At 44.1% G+C, this 20,206-nt stretch overlaps 1 protein-coding gene across 1 annotated transcript in view; it reads left to right on the forward strand.

The window, feature by feature from the left end:
- Positions 1-20,206, forward strand: part of LOC144686837 (contactin-associated protein-like 5) — a 1,126,003-nt gene that overhangs the window by 567,576 nt on the left and 538,221 nt on the right. The window contains exon 9 of the mRNA XM_078552607.1: positions 15,058-15,207. Coding sequence (XP_078408733.1) covers positions 15,058-15,207 — 150 coding nt within the window. The remainder of the gene's footprint in view (positions 1-15,057; positions 15,208-20,206) is intronic.

Genomic DNA, 20,206 nt, shown 5'->3' on the forward strand with positions numbered 1-20,206 from the left:
CTGGAGATTAATTGTGAAAGAAAACCGAACGGCCCTGTGTCTGAAAAGCAGCAGGAGAAAGTTCTCAGACAGTTGGGGCTTTTTTTTCCCCCTTTGTGCAAGGTATTTTCTGTTGTCATTTTTCACAGTCGTACAGACAACTGCTTAAGATTTTGATGAAATAAAGTACTCGAGCAATGCAGTTTTCGGGAGGCTGGTTTGGCCATTTTAAATCCCTTCAAACTGACTGCGCTGCTCCAAAGGTAAATCCAAGCCATACTTGGGAGCAAGAGAGAGGCCTTTGTAGTAACAGCTGAGATTTTTACTGTTCCCATTCTGGAATTCTGACTGATTCTCTCCAACCCCGTTGTTGTTGTCTGGTCCCAACGTTCAGCTATAGTGAAATAATAGGGCAGTTTTGTTCTACTTAAATTTTGGATTAATCACATAGAAACATAAGAAATAGTAGCAGGTTTAGACCATTCGGCCCTTCAATTAATTCTTTCCCATTCATTTCCCACACTATTCCTTGTTCCCTGATTTCTGTAGAATCTTATCGATCTCTGCTTATCGATCGAAACTTATCGATCTCTGCATTGAATACACTCAATGGCCAGCATCCACCAACTTTCAAAGATTCACAAAGGAAGAAATTTCTCCTTGTCTCAGTTCTAAATGGCTGATCCCTTATTCTGAGACTGTGACACCTACTTTGAGACTCTCCACCAGGGCAGTAATAACGCAGGCCAGATATTTTTGCCTTAAGGTATTGTTACCGTTTGAAAGCAGTCTGTTGTCAGCTAGACTGAAAGCTTTTTTTTTTTCGATCCTTTAACCTTCAACAACATGCCTGGCCACTTGACCAATGAATTACCACTGTATTTCACATTGTGACGAAGTGAGAACTAGATGGTAATCATATTTTAAGCCTGGAAATGATTGTTGGTGATTGAGGCAAACAAAATTTAACACGTTCCACTATCTGCTTTTTTAAACCAACCATTATTCTGTCCACTGATTTCTGCTAAAATGGACAAGGAACATTAATGAATGCATTAAGCATTTGTCCACCAACAGTAATTTCTAGTCCACATTGTATAAATTAGGCATGGATTAGGCATGAAATGCTTTCACCTTAATAAATATAATGTCAGGGACAGATGTTTTTTTGTTCCTTTACTGCCCGTGATCAGTAAGTTTAAGGAAGAGGTGTGTGTGTTCTTAGGCCAGAGTTTCTCGCTTGGCATACGTACGCACACCCAGCCCGCTCGAGTGTGAAATAGCGCATGATGACGTCGGGCAAGCGTCCCGACGCCATCGCACACTAGCGCAATACTTCGCTCGGCGGGCGCGTGCCAGATTCGGAGGCATGCCCACCAACAACTAGGGCCATTAAAGCAGTAATTAACTGAGGTTCTTCATTGCCCGTCCAACATTACAGTTGGCGGGCGGGCGAATCGGCCAGGCAGCTTTTGCATTTTTCAGGAAACCTCATCCACGGGCGGGACGAGGTTTCCGATATTAATTTTTTTTTAAAAATCAAAATGTTTGGGCAGAATTTTCGTCATCCATTATGTTCCAGTGACTAATCCTGATGCGTGGGCATTTTTGTTGCCGGTTTTTAAAACCCTTATTTTTTTTGCATTTAAATTCTTCAGCTCCCCGAGGCAGCTCTCTTGCCTTCAGGGAGCTTTCATGCCGCACTCCACATGCCCACGCTCCTCCTGCCCCCACCCCGGCAGCGCTGAGCCCTTCAGCGCACCTTTCATGCGTTGATTGGCCACTCGGGGGTTGGTTCCCCTGCTGCTCGCAGGCGCCTGCCTAACTAAAAATCCTGCCCTCACGATTGGAGTGTGTATCCCAATGAAATAATTCGAGGAGTAAGCTTTTGTGAGCTTTAAAATAAAGAAGATTATTTATTCTCACACTCTTACCCCGAATTAAGAATGAAGTCTCACACACACACTTAAAGTTTAGATACAGGTGGAAGTAATGTACTGTTATAGTTTACAATTATCTCAGTCTCTCGTTTACCATCTCCAGCTCCCATGTGGCAAGGCTGTGGTTTCTTGGATGGTTTCAATGCTTAAAAGTTGAAGCCAAGGGCCTTGTAAAGCGAAGAATTCTCAGCAAGCTGTGAAGTTTCCTGTAGTCAAATTTCCAAGAGGTTGGTTCTCAGGTGAACTCAAAGTAGGAATAGGTCAGGGCTTACAAGTGTTTGAACTAGAACTGTCTGCAAATAGCTGGTGCTGATTTTTAAAAAGCAGACAGAAAACATGGCTGCCTCATCATGTGACTTTCTACAAGCTCAAGTCCTTTTCCAAATAAGGATGGTGTTCATGTTGATTCCAACATCCTGTGTTGTGGTTTAACACCTCGAATGACAGAATTGTTATGGCACAGAAGAAGGCCATTTGGTCCATTGAATCTGCACTGGCTCTCCGAATGAGCAACTCACCTAGTGCCATTCCCCTACCTTCTCCCCGTAACCCTGCACATTCTTCCTTTTCAGATAACAGTCCAATTCGCTTTTGAATGGTTCAGTTGAACCTGCCTCCACCACATTCTCAGGCAGCGCATTCTAAAGCTCAACCACTCGCTGTGTGAAAAAGCTTTTCCTCTTTTCATTGTGGGGGGCACATACTGTATGACAGGTGCCCACCCTACCACCTTCCCACCCACCGCTGAGCTTACCCCCATAATACGGGGTTCAGAGGGCACTAAAATCAGCAGCCCGCCTGCCATACATGAGGGTTTGAGACAGTCAGTGCCCTTGTTTTTGAATGACCCATTCAATTTGATAATACCTCTCTGGATTGGTTTCAGGAAAGGACATTGATTCACTTCAGCCTGGAATATTCCTTTTACTCCTCCTTGAGACGGGGGCGGTGGTTTCAATACACAAAAGACGTTGGGAGACACTTGGGCAGACATCTTTTCAGCCTTTTGTGCCCAGTTTTAAAACATAAAATACAGTTTGAAATTCTGAATAGGACTTGCCGGTACTGGACACGACAATAGTTAATTCTGAACACGCACCTTTGGAGAAAGGAAATGTCATTGTATAAAACAGCAACGAGCATATTGTGGGTGAGACATTGTAAAGTATGATCCTCTATAAAATAGCACTACAAGATTTTCAGTTACATTTGTAACTGTGTTCCACAGGGCTCGGTGTTGGGACCCTTGCTGTTTGTGTTATACATTAACGATTTGGACGTGAATGTGGGGGGCACGATTGGGAAATTTACAGATGAAACAAAGTAGTGGATAGTGTAGAAGATGGCCAAACTCTCCAAAATGATATAGATGGGTTGGTGGAGTGGGCGGTAAAGTGGCAGATGGATTTTAACATAGAGAAGTGTGAGGTCATACATTTAGGGAGGTCAAACAGTTACAGGGATTACAAAATAAATGGGAATATCCTAAGAGGTGTCGATGAAGTGAGAGATCTTGGCGTACAAGTACACAGGTCCTTGAAGGCAGCAGTTCAAATAGACAAGGTTGTAAAGAAGGCATATGGAATGCTCTCCTTCATTGGCAGAGGTATAGAATATAAAAGTAAGGATATAATGTTGGAATTGTATAAAACACTGGTGAGGCCACAACTGGAGTATTGTGTGCAGTTCTGGTCACCACATTACAGGAAGGACGTAATAGCTCTGGAGAGAGTGCAGAGGAGGTTTACAAGAATGTTGCCAAGGTTAGAAAAGTGTAGCTACGAGGAGAGATTGGATAGGTTGGGGTTATTCTCCTTAGAACAAAGAAGGCTGAGAGGTGCCTTGACTGAGGTGTACAAAATTATGAGGAGAATAGATAGAGTGGACAGGATAAAATTGTTTCCCTTGGTTGAGAATTCTAGAACCAGGGGACATAGATTCAAGATAAGTGGCGGAAGGTGTAGGCGGGACATGAGGAAGAACTTTTTAATGCAGAGGGTGGTGGGTGTCTGGAATTCACTACCCAAGTTGGTGGTAGAGGTAGAAACTTTAAACTCTTTTAAAAAGTGTCACGACTAGAGGGGCTCCAACCTCGGGAGATCACCTGCCATCCTTAATTGGGTGGTGAGCACACTCCTTGGCCCCCAGTTGGCCAGTCATTCAAAATGAGCATCGGGTATGTGGGATTGGGACCAGAAATTCGACCCCAGAACAAAAAAGCAGCCCCTCAAATCCGAGGCTGTTATAGACTAATTGATAGGCATGGATTACTATTAATAATCAGCACTCCGTTATTGTTATATCATGTGACCGCCAGAATGGTATACATGGTTCTTGTTTTTTTTTTAAATCTAAACTTCCTATGACTGCTGCCTTTTTACATCTTGGCTTCAAAGATAATCCAAACTAGTTGGAATGAAGGTGTTTCTTCGTTGTCAGCTGCAATACAACGTGTTTGCGAAGACTCAACTCAGAACCTAGGGGACGCAGAGACTTGCCCATAATTCAATGCCTAACTTACCCAAAAAGAGCAGGAGATGAATGAACATAAAAACATAAGAAATAGGAACAGGAGTAGGCCATAGGACCCCTCACGCTTGATGCACCTTTTAATACGATCATGTATGATTGCCTGCCTCAACACTTTCCTGCCAGTCCCCATAATATTCAATCTCCTGAGATATCAAAAATCTGTCTGTTCCAGCCTAAAATATATTCAATAATGGTGCATCTACAACCGTCTGATATAGACAATTCCAAAGATTCACAACACTCTAAGTGAAGGCATTTCTCCTCAACTCAGTCCTAAATGACTGACTCCTTATCATGAGACGGTATCCCATGTTTTAAATTCCTCAGGCAGAGTCTACTCTTCAATGTTCTTCATAATGTTTTTTATTTCAATGAGATCAACTCTCATTCTTTGAAAATCCAGAGAGTATAGGCCCAATTTATTCAGCCTCTCATAATAGGATCCTCTTATCCCAGGAGCCAAACTAGTGAACTCATGTACTGTATAAAAATATTCACATTAATATTAGAGTGGGTTGGACATTAAAATACATTGCTGAGAGAGAATGGGCAAACATTTAATTTGGACCTGAGCCTTAATGAATTTGATCTGGTTTGATGCTGAATTTTAGGATAGGGGCGAGCAAGAGTGTGGGCGTGTGTTGAAAACTGCATTCCAGGAAGTCGGCACTGGATCCTGATGCCTCCGGAATATAACACAATTTTCAAAGGGAGAGTGGGTGGGACGGAAACAGGAACCCGCTTGCCTCCAATTAATGGTCTCTTAAGCTCCTTGTGGAGTTTGTTAATTGGTTGAGGAGGGACAGGGGACGACATCCCTTTGCTGAGCACTTCAATGACCTCCTCAGACCAAAGACCTCCTCCAATCGTTTCACCCTGCTCTTAACTAGTTACTCAGACTCACTTATTTGATTGAAGGGAACGAGATATTTAGATAGATGGTGGAGCTTGCTGACATCTTGAAGACTCTGTGGATGATGTTAGTGAGTCTGAAAATGCGAGGCAATTGAATTAACATTAGCAGACACCTTCTCTCAGTGATCTTGGTACCTCTAGTATATGTTAATGCAGCTGACTCACACTGCTGAGTTCAGTAACTCAGATTGGGAGCTGCCAATGCAGGTAGGAGAGAGAGAGGGTGGGTCATGATGGAGGTGAACTCTGAAGAGATTTAAAAAAAAAACACTTTCAAAAGCACCTGCCAGGTCATCATCGCAGGGGGATAACCCTTTCCAGGATAACCCTTTCCACTGGATAGCAGGCAGCCGCAGCTGTAGCCCGATAGCCACATGAGCTTGATCTTGAGCGGGATGGAGCACTGGCATCCAACCCCCTTCCCTGGTCTGTCACTGGAAAAATTCCAGTCAGCTTCTGCTGGGTGGCTTTAATATGAACAAAAATGTCCTAGACATAGGATCATGCTGGGAGACTGACACGTCTGCCAGTGTCAATAAATTACAGACCCATCCGTCTCTGGTTTCATGTCTGCTGCCATTTAGAAATTCTGCCTGATGTGCGGTAAACTTGCAATGGCGGAGAGACTTGCTTTCAAGTCACCTGTTCTCCCCAAGCACGCTACACTTTCCATATGTCATGTTTCAAATTATTCCTATAACATATCCCCAAAAGTTTTTTTTTCCCCCCTAAAGAAATCAATCTTATTTGCATTTGATTGAATTAACACTGATTATTTGCGCTGTCTCTTGAGGGAGTCTGTTCCATATATTGAATACTCACTCATTAAATTGCACTGTTTTGCATAGTTTTCCACATTCTTGACTTAATGTTAATCATTCTTATCAACTAAACAAATGCAAGCTAAAAAAAAAACTTTAAATTTGTTTATAAACACACAAGTCATTATCACTAATTGAAACATCATATCACATTTGTATGATGTAAGAAAAAGCACTGCTCCTTTATCTGTTAAGAGGCTCACGATTTAAAGATTGCCAAATGCTGGTTTACAAAGCAAGCCTCATTAGATACTGCACATTGTTAACAAAGATCGTTAGATTTCACGCAGAGGGATCAGGGATGGGATATAGTCCAATTACTCTCCCATTGTTGTGGGCGATGTATTATTAAAGGATGTTGTGCATTATCGGTTGCACAGCATCAAAAAATATAAGGACCGAGCAACAGAATAAATTGCAGGTGATAATACTGCGGACAAAGACAGTGGGAATTGGGAGTAAGCCAAACTTGAATGTTAGGTTTTATTGAGCAAGCCCAAATCTATTGAACCCAATGTCAAAACTGAAATGCTAAATTCAAAGTCCCCTCATCAGGTGAGCGGGCCCGGGAATGGCCACCGGACCGACCGCCGCCCGCCGCCCGCCATTGGGCTACAACCCCAATTTCAAGCTGGCTGGCTAATCAGCGCCCAGCCAGCATGAAACGTGCGCCAAGAGCCTCAGCGCTGCCGGGGTTGGGGCGGGAGGAGCACGAGCGCTGGAGTGTGCGCATGCGTGGGGGAGCGTACACTGAAAACTCCCTGAAGGTACAGAGCTGCCTCAGGGAGCTGAAGATTTTTAATAACAAAAATAAACTTTACACAAATGACACAAACACGTGTGACTCAGCCGCATGAAGAGGGACATGTCAAAAAGGATGTTAAAACATTCTTATATGTTTTTAGTAGCCGTTGGAAACCTCGTCCTGCCCGTGGATGAGGTTTCGTGAAAAATGCAAAGGCCGCCTGGTCTATTTGCCCACCTGCCAACTGAACGGCAGCAAAAAATGCAACTTGCCATCTCTATCCTAACTTTCCATCACCCCCAGTCCCACAATCTGAAGCTGCATTACCATCTGCTCCACCCTACCTGTGACTTCTACCCCACCCAACCCAGGATTCCTCACTCGTTCCCTCCTCCCTACTCCCTGAATGTGGCCATCCATCACTGTCCTTCCCACCTGAATATATTTGGCTGCTAACCAGGAAACAGAGATAAAATATTCTCAGGACTTCCATGCTTTTTTCAACTTCTCCAGTCCTTTTTACCACGAGGGAGACCAGAATTGTTACAGTACTCCAAGTGTGGTCAAACCATGCTTCCATACTAGTTTAATTTTCTGTTGCCACTCACATCCTTCTGGAACAGGAGTCGGTCATTCAACCTCTCGAGTTGTCAATCAGATCATGGCTGATTTGTACCCCAACTCTATTTTTATTGGCTTTGATGAGTAACTCATCCCCTGACTCCCGAAAACCTGTCCACCATCTATGGCACAAGTCAGGAGCATGATGGAACAGTCCCCACTTACCTGGATGAGTGCAGCTCCTACAACAGTGAAGAAGCTTGACACTGTCCAGGACAAAGCAGTCTGCTTGATTGGCACCACATCCACAAACATTCACTCCGTCCACCACCGACACACAGTAGCAGCAGTGTGTACCATCCACAAGATGCACTGCAGGAATTCACCAAGGCTCCTTAGACAGCACCTTACAAACCCACAACCACTACCATCTAGAAGGACAAGGGCAGCAGATAGATGGTAACACCACCACCTGGAAGTTCCCCTCCAAGTCACTCACCATCCTGACTTGAAAATATATCGCCAGTCCTTCACTGTCGCTGGGTCAAAATCCTGGAACTGCCTTCCTAAAAGCGCTGTGGGTGTACCTACACTACAGGGACTGCAGCGGTTCAAGAAGGCAGCTCACCACCACCTTCTCAAGGACAATTAGGGATGGGCAATAAATGCTGGCCCAGCCAGCGAAACCCACATCCCGTGAATGAGTAAAAAATAATGTATCACTCGATAGCTGTCCCTAAAAAGATCAGTCTTTGTCTTGAAAATGTAATTTGAATTAAATTGGCCCAGTAACCACAGTCGTTTGAGAGAGAGTGTTCCACATTTTCACTACCCTTTGTGCGCTTCTTGTTTCTTTCTTTCTGATGGTTCTATCGCACTGCAGAAAGAATATTTTCTTTTCTTTTGAGGGTTACCTTGGTTGCAGGCCCCTTCCATTTGGCAGTTGATATAAGATGTTAAGGAACATTTGTGCCACACAGGTGCCAGGCAATGACCACCTCCAACAAGAGAGAATCTACCTACCTCCCCTTGACATTTAACCACCTTACCATTGCTGAATGTTGACTAAAAAGTTAGCTGGACCTGCCATAGAAATACTGTGGTTACAGGAGTTGGGAATTCTGTGGCAAGTAACTCACATCCTGACTCCGCCATTTACAAGGCACAAATCAGGATGGAATGTTCCTTGCTTATCTGGATGAGTGCAGCTCCAACAATACTCATGAAGCATAACATTTATCTAGGACATAGAGCCCGCTTGATCAGCACCCCATCCACCACCTTAAACAATCACTCCCTCCAACACCAGCACACAGTGGCAGCAGTGTGTACCGTATAGAAGATGCACTGTAGCAACTTGCAAAGCCTCCTTTGACAGCATTTTCTAAACCTGTGACCTCTACCACCTAAAAGGACAAGAACAGCAGATGCATGGGAACACCACCACCTGCAAGGTCCCCCCCAAGCTACACGCCAGCCTGAATTGGAACTATATTGTCATTCCTTCACTGTCGCTGGGTCAAAAAGATGCAACTCCCTTCCTAATAGCACTGTAGGACTGTAGGTATACCTACACCACATGACCTGCAGCCATTCAAGAAGGCAGTTCACTACCACTTTCTCTCTCAATTAGGAATGGGAAACAAATGCTGGCCTTGTCAGTGATGTTGAAAGAATCCCACGAAAGAATAAAAAAAAATGTTGCCTAAGTCAATGACGTATAACACAAGTGGAGAATGCTAAAAGTGCTCATCTGTGAGGAAGATGCTGCCAGAGCTGCAGAGTGCTTCCAGCATTTTCTGTTTATATGTCAGGTCTCCAGCATCCATAGCATTTTACCTCCAATATTATGTATTGTTTTGGCAACAGTATCTGAAAATTCAGTAGCACAGTTGTGAAGATGTTTAATACCTGGTTATAATACCTTCATTCTACTTGTAATTTTCCCTATTCTCTTTCCTAAGTACCAAGAGCAATACCTGTGCTAAAAGTAAAAGTGTTAAATAGGTCTATCAGAGTGTCACATGAAGGAGAGAGAGAGACACACATACAGAACTCTCTCGCAGCAAGGGAACATTACCTTCTCAATTGGCAGTGACTGCTGCCAGTAATTGTTGGCTTTGTTGAGGAATGAAGAACAGCCAATTTCAGACTGGATGTCAAAGAATAAAGGATAGTCCACTGATAAAATCACACATCAGTGAACAAATTAAATGTCGGCTTTTACACAATGAAGTGGAGAATTTACTGCTAAAGTGATGTGAAAGCGATGTTACTTCTGATTTGCCATTAAGCGACTGAAAGCTAAGTGACATTTCTCATTCGAAAAGTTCTGGTTAGCAAAGAAGGAATAGATTGTGAAACTGATCCAAGTTGAGGTGTTAGCTTGGCTGCTCTGGTATCATGCTCATTTCAGAATTGTAAGCTAATGGGTTCAAGCCCCGCTCTAGCACACAATCTATATTGGTATTTTCGTACAGTAGTGAGAAAGTATTGCTGAAAAAATAGACATATCTAAGTTTTTAGTCTTGCACTCATCAGGGCATTCGCAAGGATACCAATATAAGGGGGGGAAACAACAATTTATATTTCATGTAGAGAGAGTGCTGATTGGTTGGCAAGTGGTGTTGCCACGGAGAATGCACTACTGATGGTGACTGACAGTTAACTGCCAAGCATTGTTTGAAATTTAAACCTTGGTTGGTCAAGGCATTCCCCCCTCATATTGGTATTCTTGCGAGTGTCCTGATGAGTGCAAGACGAAAAGCTTAGACGTGTCTCTTTTTTCAGCAATATTCAAGTTCTGTATTACCAAACGACTATTCGTGGGAAAATCTTGAATTTCCATTGTATCACCTAAACCCAGGAATGACACCACAGCAGGACTTCACTCACTGATCCCAGTACTGACCCTCTGGAGACATCACTCATTGACCCCAATATCGAACCCTCATATATCTATAGCTGTTGAATCCAAACTGAAGAGAATCTTTGACGAAACATAAGTGAAATTCTATCGCAATGGAGGCAAGAATTCTGGAATCGGATGGGTCAAGTAGTCTCATTTATGCTTATGTTTTAAAGCCTTTCGTTATGCAGCACCTTTCATGTCCTCAGGATGCTCCAAAAGCTTCCCATAACCAATTAGGTATTTTTGAAGTGCTGTATTTTTTTTTACATGAGCATCAGAGCCAAACTGCCTACAGCTGGGTCCCACATGAAGCAAATGAGTTCAATGATTTGATTTGCTCTTGGAGTTTGAGAGAAAGCTGGGGATGACAGAAAAAGTTCCTGTTCTTCTTTGAATAATGTCATGAGATCTTTTAAAATCATCTGGTCAAAACCCTGGAACTCCCTCCCTAATAGCACTTGTGGATGTTAAGACAACACACGGACTGCAGCGGTTCAAGAAGGCGGCTCACCACCACCTTCTCAAGGGCAATTAGGGATGGGTAATAAGTGTTGGCCCAGCCAGTGACGCTCACATCCTGTGAAATAATAAAAATAAACAAACCTGACATGCAGAAGGGGTCCTTGTTTTAATGTGTCAAACCTTAACTTTGTGATTGACTTTGTACATCACTTGGATTTCTTGAGTGCTATGTTTACCTTTCCAGTAGGGCTGTCAGACTTGAGACTGATATTCTAGGATTAAGTTGAAAAGGGACCAAGGCATTCTGTGATGTATTCTATATGTCTAGCCAATGTTGAGTAGCAATTAACAATGCAGACAGAATGTTGAACTATATATTTTAAACAAATTTTAAAATTCTCCTTCTTGTGTTCAAACATTTCAATATTTCCATGCTCCTGCAAATCTAAATCTGTTGCACATACCATTGGCAACCTTGCCTTCAGTTGCCAGGGCCCTAAGCTCTAGAGTTCCATCCCTATGTCCCTCTCTGCATCTTTATCTCTCTCCATCATTTAAAACCTACCAGTTTGGCTAGGCTTTTGAGTACCCATCCTAATATCTCCATATGTGGCTTGGCATCAAAAAGACTCCTGTGAAACACCTCCTGACATTTTTCTACAACGTATCTGCTATATAAGTGCAGGATGTTGAGGCTGTGTTCTATAGCCAAAACAGAAAAATACAAGTTAGAGGAGGTCATGCTCACACTGTATAGTGCTCCGGTCAGATGTTACCTGGAGTGCTGTGTCCAGTTGCTCTTCTCTAGACACAGATAAATTAAGACGCTCATAGTACTCCAGAGGAGAGCCGAAGGCTAATTGTTAACACCAGAAGACTGAGGTATGAGGGAAGTCTGGAGAAACCTTGAGAGGAAGTGACTTTATAGAAGTATACATAAAATTTGTAAAGGGTCCGGAAATGGCAGATCATAAAGAATACTTCCGACTAATTCATGAGTAACCAGAGGATAAATACTTAAGATAATTAGATAATTGGTGAAAGAACCAGGGAGGAGATAGGGAGAATATGTTTCTACGCAGCATGTTGTCATGATCTGGAATGCACTGTCTGGAAGAGTGTTGGAAGCAGATTCAATAGTAACTTTCAAAGGGGAGCTGAGTATATAATTGAAAAAGCAAAATTTGCAGTGTTTTAATGAGTCGGCACAGGCTTAATGGACTGAATGGCTTGATTGTGTTCTGTATGCTTCTATGAAATTGAGTGCTAGCTAGAGGTTTGGGTGTGGAATATTCAGCAAGTTGGGTGTTAAAACTGGCACAGCTAGATGAAACGGGCATGAATGGTGAAAGTTAACCCCCTTTAAAATCTGTTTGCCTGCAATTCCTAGTGTGCTTGAGGTCAATAATTAGCATTGGGATGCCCCTAAAGGTTCCAATTGTAGCTATCCATTAACATGGAAGCTGGCGTCTTTCTGGTCTCAGGGCACTGGAGGTAAGAAAATAGGAACAGGAGTAGGCCATCAGCCCCTCCTGTCCCTCCTTTCAATTTAATCATGCCTGATCTGTGTCTTGACCCTAATTACTGATCTTGGGTGCTTATCCCTTAATTGCCTTGCCTCTCAAAAGCCTCCCAATCTCAGTTTCAATTTTTTCATTTGACCGAACTGTAACATCATTTGGGGTGGTGGGGGAAGAAAGTTTTACCACACTTAATGTGAACAAATGCTCCTTAGCATCACTTGTGTTAAGTATGGCAGTGTCCAGTTGTTGTGCAAATACAGCCTGCATTGACCAGGCTACCCCAACACTGGAGCTGAGGAATTGGCTTAACGCCAGACATTTTTGAAGCGGAGTTTGAAGTAAAAGTCAAGAGAGTATCTAATCTTTTTACACCCAAAGGATTTAACAGCGAGAGATACATGCAGCTGCACAGTACCTTATCTTGCCATTCAGACACCTCAGAGCGCACTGCTTTTGGAATAACAAAGCATTGCATTATTGATAAAGTTTTGTATAGATTTATTAAATTGACATTGTGCTAAGCAATTTTGGATAATCTCCACTTGGGTCACTTCTTTCCTGTCCATCCATCATTTTTCATTCACTCTTTTTGCATATTTGATCTGATATTCATTTTGCTAACTCCACAAAAGAAATGTACTTAATTGACTCAATTCCAACTATTCAGTTGGCTTATGTTAAAGCATTTCTAAGTCCATTTGGCATTAAGCCACCTTCCTAATGTTATCTCTTCATTTTTGTTTGCATCTTCTCAAACTTTAATTGAGAGATTTTTTTTAAACTGACAGCTCTTTTCTTTTTTTTTCCTTTCCGCCTTTTCTTCCAAATTATCTTTTCCAAAACTTCTGATCCCACTTGTCTGATTTAATGTGCAGACAGTAAAGGTTAATCTTACTTTCTGTACCTCCTATTACCATCTCTAATGGATTTTTTTCCACCATATGCATTTCTTTATGCCTATGCTTCCATCCTTTAAACAATATCCTCCCCCTCCTGCCCCACCACTAGTCCCCTTAACTTCTCTGGCTTTACTGTTGAAAGATTGTCTGCTGTCTGATTTGATTTTTGTTCTCCAACTTTTAATGTTTTTCATTTTTGACATATTGGTCACATCATCCTTTATTGTTAGCCTTCTGTCTTTTTTTTTCTCATTTACTTTGAAGACGTTCTTTTCCTTGAGATCAGAATCTTTTCACTTCTGCCCTTGTTTATCAGGTGTGAAGCCTATGCAGACACCTGCATCATTCCAGCACTGAGCTCCCACCAAGTTTAGAGAGGTTGCATTCACTGCTCTTATAGGGTATCCACAATCATCCTTTAATATCGGTCGCATGCTGGCACACTTGTACATTCAATCACAGACCCTTTGGAGAGGTTAGTGCGTTCCAGGAACTCCTGGTCGTATTTAACGATGCCATCCTCCTTCAGTTTAGAGTTGGAAATCGCGTGAGTCTCTCTGAGGTGTCAGCCATAGCTCAGTTGGTGACACTTACATCTCTGAGTCAGGGTTTATAAATTTAAGGCTTTTAGTCCAGTGTAGTGCTGAGGGAATGCAGCACTGTTGGAGGTGCCATCTTTCAGATGAGACGTTAAACTAAATAGTTGCCTGCCCTCTCAGGTGGATGTAAAAGATCCCATGGCACTATTTTGAAGAAGAGGCGGGGAGTTATCCCCAGCATTTTGGTCAATATGTATCCCTCAATCAAGATCACAAAAAAAGTTTGTCTGGCTATTATCACTTGCTGCTGATGGGAGTTTGCTGTGTACAAATTGGCTGGAATGTTTCCTGGACTGCAAAACTGACTCCACTTTAAAAGTATTTAATTGGTTAGAAAGCGCTCCTGTGGTCACATAGGTTGCTATAGGAATGCAAGTCTTTCTTTTCTTATGGTCAGTATTATTTTTAAACCATCATCTTGATAATGACAGGGGCTGGGTTTGGGTCCAGGTTTCCCCCATATGCTATGGAGCTTTGACAGATTCCCCACTGGAAACAGCCTGATTGACAGGCTTGGCTTCCTGTTGACTGGGGAACACGCCAAAGCAGGCCACAGGAGTAGGTAGGGAGCCTGTCACGGCTACTGTGAACGTTTCGGGGCGGGGGGGGAAGGGGTTTGTGGCGGGGGTGACCGCATCCATGGACCTGAGGGAAGGATTCTTACCCTCTGACCCTGGAAGGGTCCAATCCTGGTGTGGGCGGTGGGGAGAGGCTTCTTTGTATTGAGGAAGAGAACTTGATGTAGCGGATAATCTTTGCAGGTGTGGTGGGGGGAGGCACTCCTGCTCCTCGTGGCCAACAAACCATGCTGTAAAGATACTAACACTCTCTTCAGTGTTGTCTTCACTTCTCTTAAGCTGTCGGGTTCCCTGAGGCTTCGGAAGCCTGGCCATCGAGGATTAAACCTGCAAAATTAGTTAAATCTGTGGCTGCCAGCCTCATTAAAATATTTAAATTGCCAGCTTGTTTCCTGGGAGTGGATTGGTTGTCCATCCACCTATCCATCCTTCATTAAACCTGGAAATGACTATAACCCACCTATTTTTGGGCCTAAAGACCACCATGTCTATCCATCTATCTCTTCAAACAGAGAGCTGTCTTTTATACTATAAATGTCTTGCCTCACGAAGGACCCTGCTTCCTTGTTAATTGGGCGTCTGATTTTTCTAGGTGTCAATCTAAATGATGGACTGTGGCACTCTATTAATTTGAATGCCAGAAGGAATCGCGTTAGCATAATTTTGGACAATAACGCTGCCTCAACCTTTCATTCAACCATACAGATGCAGATTTACTCTGGGAGCAGCTATTATTTTGGAGGTAGGTGTTTATCAGCCTGTTGCATCTTTTCACATGTAGCCATTCTCAGTTAATTTATTTTTAACATGTCCCATTTCTCCTTTTTGGCATTCCATTGAGCACCTAAGAATACTTCTTTATTAGAATTTGAACCTTATCTCATTGTAATTTAACACTGAAAACTCATAACTGGATATTTTTGTATTTGAAATGATAATGTTTTCAAGCAATACAGATAACTGGGCACTCAACGTGTAATCTTCCTTTATTTCACAAGACAGGTACAATGTGTAACTGATAAATAATTCTTAATGTACTTATGAGTTGGACATATCTTTAAATGTAATCATCAGATGATTTGATGGCATAAATTTCCACTCAATAACTTGTAGTTATGCAGTGCCTTAAACAGCATAAACCTTCCATTAGGTGCTTTATGAGTGGATTGATGGAAAGTCAAGGAAGTAGGGAAAGGGGGGAATGCACAGTTATCTAGAGTAAAAGGTAAATGCAAAGATGTAGGGCGGGGGAAAATTGAAAAAATAAATTAAATTGACACCATGTACGCATTTGAAAATGAAGATTATGGTTTTGAGGTCTAAATGCAGTAATCGAAACATCAATGCTCACCAATGAAAACATGCAAACATAGAATTAAGAGAAGGAGTAGGCCACTCGGCCCCTCAAGCCTGCTTTGCCATTCATAGGCCAGGATTTGTCCTCTGGCGGGTGGGCTGGGCGGGAGCAGGTGGGCATGGAGCCGATCACCACCTGTGATCGGCTCTGCGCTACCATTTTACGCGGGCAGGCCAATTAAGGCCCACCCAGCATGATACACGGCTGGTAGCGCTCACGCTACTTGTGCGGGCAGGGGGAGGTGGGCGAGTCAGGGCCAACGGTCTTTCATGCATGCGCGCGAAAGGGTGCAGCAATCCTCCTGAGGCACGGAGCTGCCACAGGGAGATTGAATGGATATTAAAATAATTAAAGAGTTGAATTAAAAATGTATTTAAACATGTCCCCTCATGTGGGAACATGTTTTTATATCTATGAAAATGTATTTATTTGTTTAGTAAAAGCTTCAGGAAACCTCATCCCGCTCGTGGTTGAGGTTTCCTGAAAAACGCGAAGGTCGCTTGGGCTCTCCGCCTGCCCCCTCACCGACCTTAAGGTTGGACAGGCAGAGTTCTCAAGTGGCTCAGTTGACTTCTTAATGGCCTTAACAGGCCGTTTACATTTTGGCGGGCACGCAGCCGTCTCTAGCGATCACCCGCCAAATGAAATATCGCAATGGTGCGTGATGACACCGAGAGGCACGCCCAACGTCATCGCGCGTCATTTTACACATCAGCGTGTCAGGCCCGCCCCCGCACACCGACCGGAAGATTCTACCCATAAGATCATGACTGATCTGATTTTACCCTCATTTTCCTGCCTACCTCGGATAACCTTTCACCCCTTGCTTATCAAGAATCTATCTACCTCTGCCTTAAAGATATTCAAGGACTCTGCCTCAACCACCTTTGGAGGAAGCGAATTCCAAAGTCTTTCAACCCTCTAAGAGAAAAACTTTTTCCTCATCTCTGTCTGAAATGGGCGACACCTTGTTTTGAAACAGTGACTCTGAGTTCTAGAGTCCCCCACAAGAGGAAACAACCTCTCTACATTCACCCTGTCAAGTCCCCTCAGGACCTTAAATGTAAAAGCTTGCAGGGCCTTAGCAGGAGAGAGGATGTAAGCCATTGTGCCCCCTCTAACCTTTTCCGCCATTCAATAAGATCATGGTTTATCTGCATCTTAACTCCATCTACCAGCCTTAGCTCCCCAACACTTTATACCCTTGCCTAACAAAAATCCATCAAGGGCAGAGTTCAGAATGCTTGAGTGAGTACACATTATCAGGGCCAAGAGTATCTTCTGCTGATGGAAGTAATCATCTCTTTAGTTTCCACTCCTGACCTCCCATGTCCCGTGATTAATCTGATGAGCAACTGCAAGCCTCAGGGATGTTGTTCATTCTTCACGTGTGAAACCAGACGATGGAGTGTTAAGTGGCTTGTTCAACAACAGAGGCTATTACAGATAGGTCCAAACTGGTGCCAACATATGTAGCAAGAGTTCACAGGTAGCAATGGCTAGTGGGAGCTGCTGAATAATTTTCTCCTCCTTAATCTGGGAACATTGCAGTCAATCGTACTTCATCCCCTGTTGCTCTGACTCAGGCCAACTAATTCAGAATGGGCGGAAGAGTAATTGAAGCTGCACTTAAATAGTTTGCTGAGTACATTTATCCTTGGAGGAGGTTCTATGGAAAATAAAATGACATTTTAAAGTACTTTCATGTGGCGAAGTAAGTTACCATTATTAAAGTCATATTTGTTTCTTTACCAAGTCTTCAATGATCTCAATAATCCTCCACATCCAAAAGTTGGACAAAACCTATTCAAATCCATGTGGGTTTGAAATGTGTAGGGTGGGATTTTCCAGTTCCACCAGCAGCAGGAATAATGATGGGCGGAGACACAAAATCACAAAATTTGAAGTGATGGCAAAAGTCAGTTTTCCGTCAGTGGGAAGATAAGTTGGGAATTTCCCCTCTGGATTTCCATGGTGGGTCGAGTTTCCCGCTGCTCCCGTCGGGAACTGCATTTGCATCCCTTTGTATATCATGAATGCTCATTAGAAGCCCAGCTTGCCGGAATCATGTTCGCGCTCCAAATTTAATTGCCCCGCCAGCGGATAATTAGACCGGTCTGATTCACAACCGGGTTTACGTGGCGTGCACCCGGCAACCTACGCTTCATTCGCAAGTTTGAAGAGTTTGTACATGCAGCGTTCACCTGCCTTTCACTGCACTGCTCCCGCGGCTACTCCGACTCCTTACTGTGGCTGCTGAGTCGAGACCAGTGGGAAAGGGAAAGGGGTGGAAGGCAGATGTTTGACTGGGAGTGGGCGGGGGGGGTGACTGGACAGAGGCAATGGAGGAGGTGGTCAAAGTCACATGACTTCGGGGGGGTGGGGAATGACTGGAGCCCAGCAGGGAAGGGGTGGATGAAGACACATGACTAGAGGTTAAAGGAAAAGTTGGGGGGGGGGTGGGATAAGTTTGAGGCAGTGCGGACCATATAGTCGGAGCCAGAATTTAAAGGCAGTCTTGGGCAGTGCAGACCATGCTACAGGGCTATGCCTGGCATGCGTGCCTTGTTCCCAGTCCAGGGAGGGGGAAGGCTCGGCTGTGGTGGGTCGGTCATGCACAGCATGATGTGCTGGGCGTGGTCATTCCCTCACACATTCGGGTTGATAGCTTGGTACTGAGCGACAGATGGCGCAGTCACGGTCAGTGGAGGTACCTGCAGACTGTAAATGGGCAACTGGTAAGTAAGAGGGGGTTAATTCATATTCTCAAGGCAAGGGGGAGGTCAGGGATGGTGGGGTCCCAGTAGGTCACTGTACATAGGGGCTCAAGATGGGGAGGGGCGGGTCGACATAGGGCATGGGGACATCCACAGAAAATGGTTCAGAGGGGAGGACAGGAATATTAATTACAATTGTGATGAGCTCCAGGGTTAAAGGGGGGAGTTCGGAGGGAGTGAAACTTGCACATGACGAGCTTCGAGGATGATAGGAGGGACTTGGACAGTGACAGGGGTGAAGGAGAACAGGGTGTGTTGGAAACTGGTCTCGAAATAGAATTGGAACAGTACCACCCCGACAGGCGACATAATGATGCAGTTGAATAATCACCTTGGAAAAAAATCGCCAGGGCTTGTGGGAGGAGCCGACTACTGCACTTTTGGACTGATAGAAGGAGCACCCTAATAATTATTGGTTCTGGACATGAAGAGCAAGGCTCAGCTGAAACATGCTAGGAAGAGTCAAATGCCAATTGAATGATTTGGGCAAGTTAACTCAAGGTGCGCATTCTTGTGAGAATCCATTAGGGCTTGGGCCAAATGTAGGTTTGGTATGATTGATCATTTGTCCCTCAAAGAGGAATGTAAAACGGTCTGGAGGATCAAACTTTTAAGGGCCCACAGCTACAGCACATATGCAACATGCTCCCGACCACCCTACGCATTGCAGGTTCAGGGTTTACACAACTCAACGATTACAGTCATTAAATTAGTGCAAGGCTGAGCTCTCGTCCACTCTAAAGGATGCAGCCTGACAGTGTCCTGACTGACGTTGATAGTGCCTGGCTGTACTCATCCAGATCCAACCTCCTTTGTGAATTTGCTATCATGCTAGAGGCGGTGGGGGTGGGAGGGTGGGAGAATGGAGAGAGCAGGGTGCACTCAGCTATCTGTGATCCTTCAGGATGGGCAAGGGAGGACCTGGGGATGGAATGTCCAGGATGAGTGCAGCCCAAGGGCTTCACAGCAACTCCCTAGATGGAAATGGAAGGTGATCATTGCAGGCTAAGGTGCAATCGTGTTTCTTGACTATTTTTCCACAGAGACATGGAGGAGTGCAGAATGCAGGCAGCAGGCAATGCTGCCTTCATTGTGGCTTTGATGCAACTGAGGAGGAGAAGAAGTGCCCGTTGCCACCTGGCAGGGCTAAGGGAAGAGCCTTGCCCTGAGGAACATAGGCCAGGGGTTCCCCATGAAGACCCAGAAACTGAGGAAGAGAGACAAATTCCACGGAGGCATTTTGCGTGGCACAGGGTGTATTGAAGACGCCGCTCATATTTGAAGATGAGCAAGAGACAGTACGGCAGATGCCTTTGTTTGACAAGGGTTGCAGTAGCTCACAGCTGCCACATTCTTTGGGAGGATCTGATGTGGCAGAGACTGAGAGGTCATCTATTGGCAGTGGTTCTGAAGGTGACTACAGCAATCAACTTTTTCGACACTCTCTCACTATGCAGCGGATCTGTGATCACCAAAAGCAGATTATGCAGGTTTTTGCAAAGTACCCTGGGAACAAGCATGACTTTTACATCTTGAGTCACTCATAGATGCCACAGGTCTTCGAGGGCCCTCAGCACATTGAGGATCGGCTCATTGGTGATAAAAGC

Source organism: Cetorhinus maximus, chromosome 11, assembly GCF_964194155.1.
Source record: "Cetorhinus maximus chromosome 11, sCetMax3.hap1.1, whole genome shotgun sequence".
In the NCBI taxonomy this organism is placed as follows: Eukaryota; Metazoa; Chordata; class Chondrichthyes; order Lamniformes; family Cetorhinidae; genus Cetorhinus; species Cetorhinus maximus.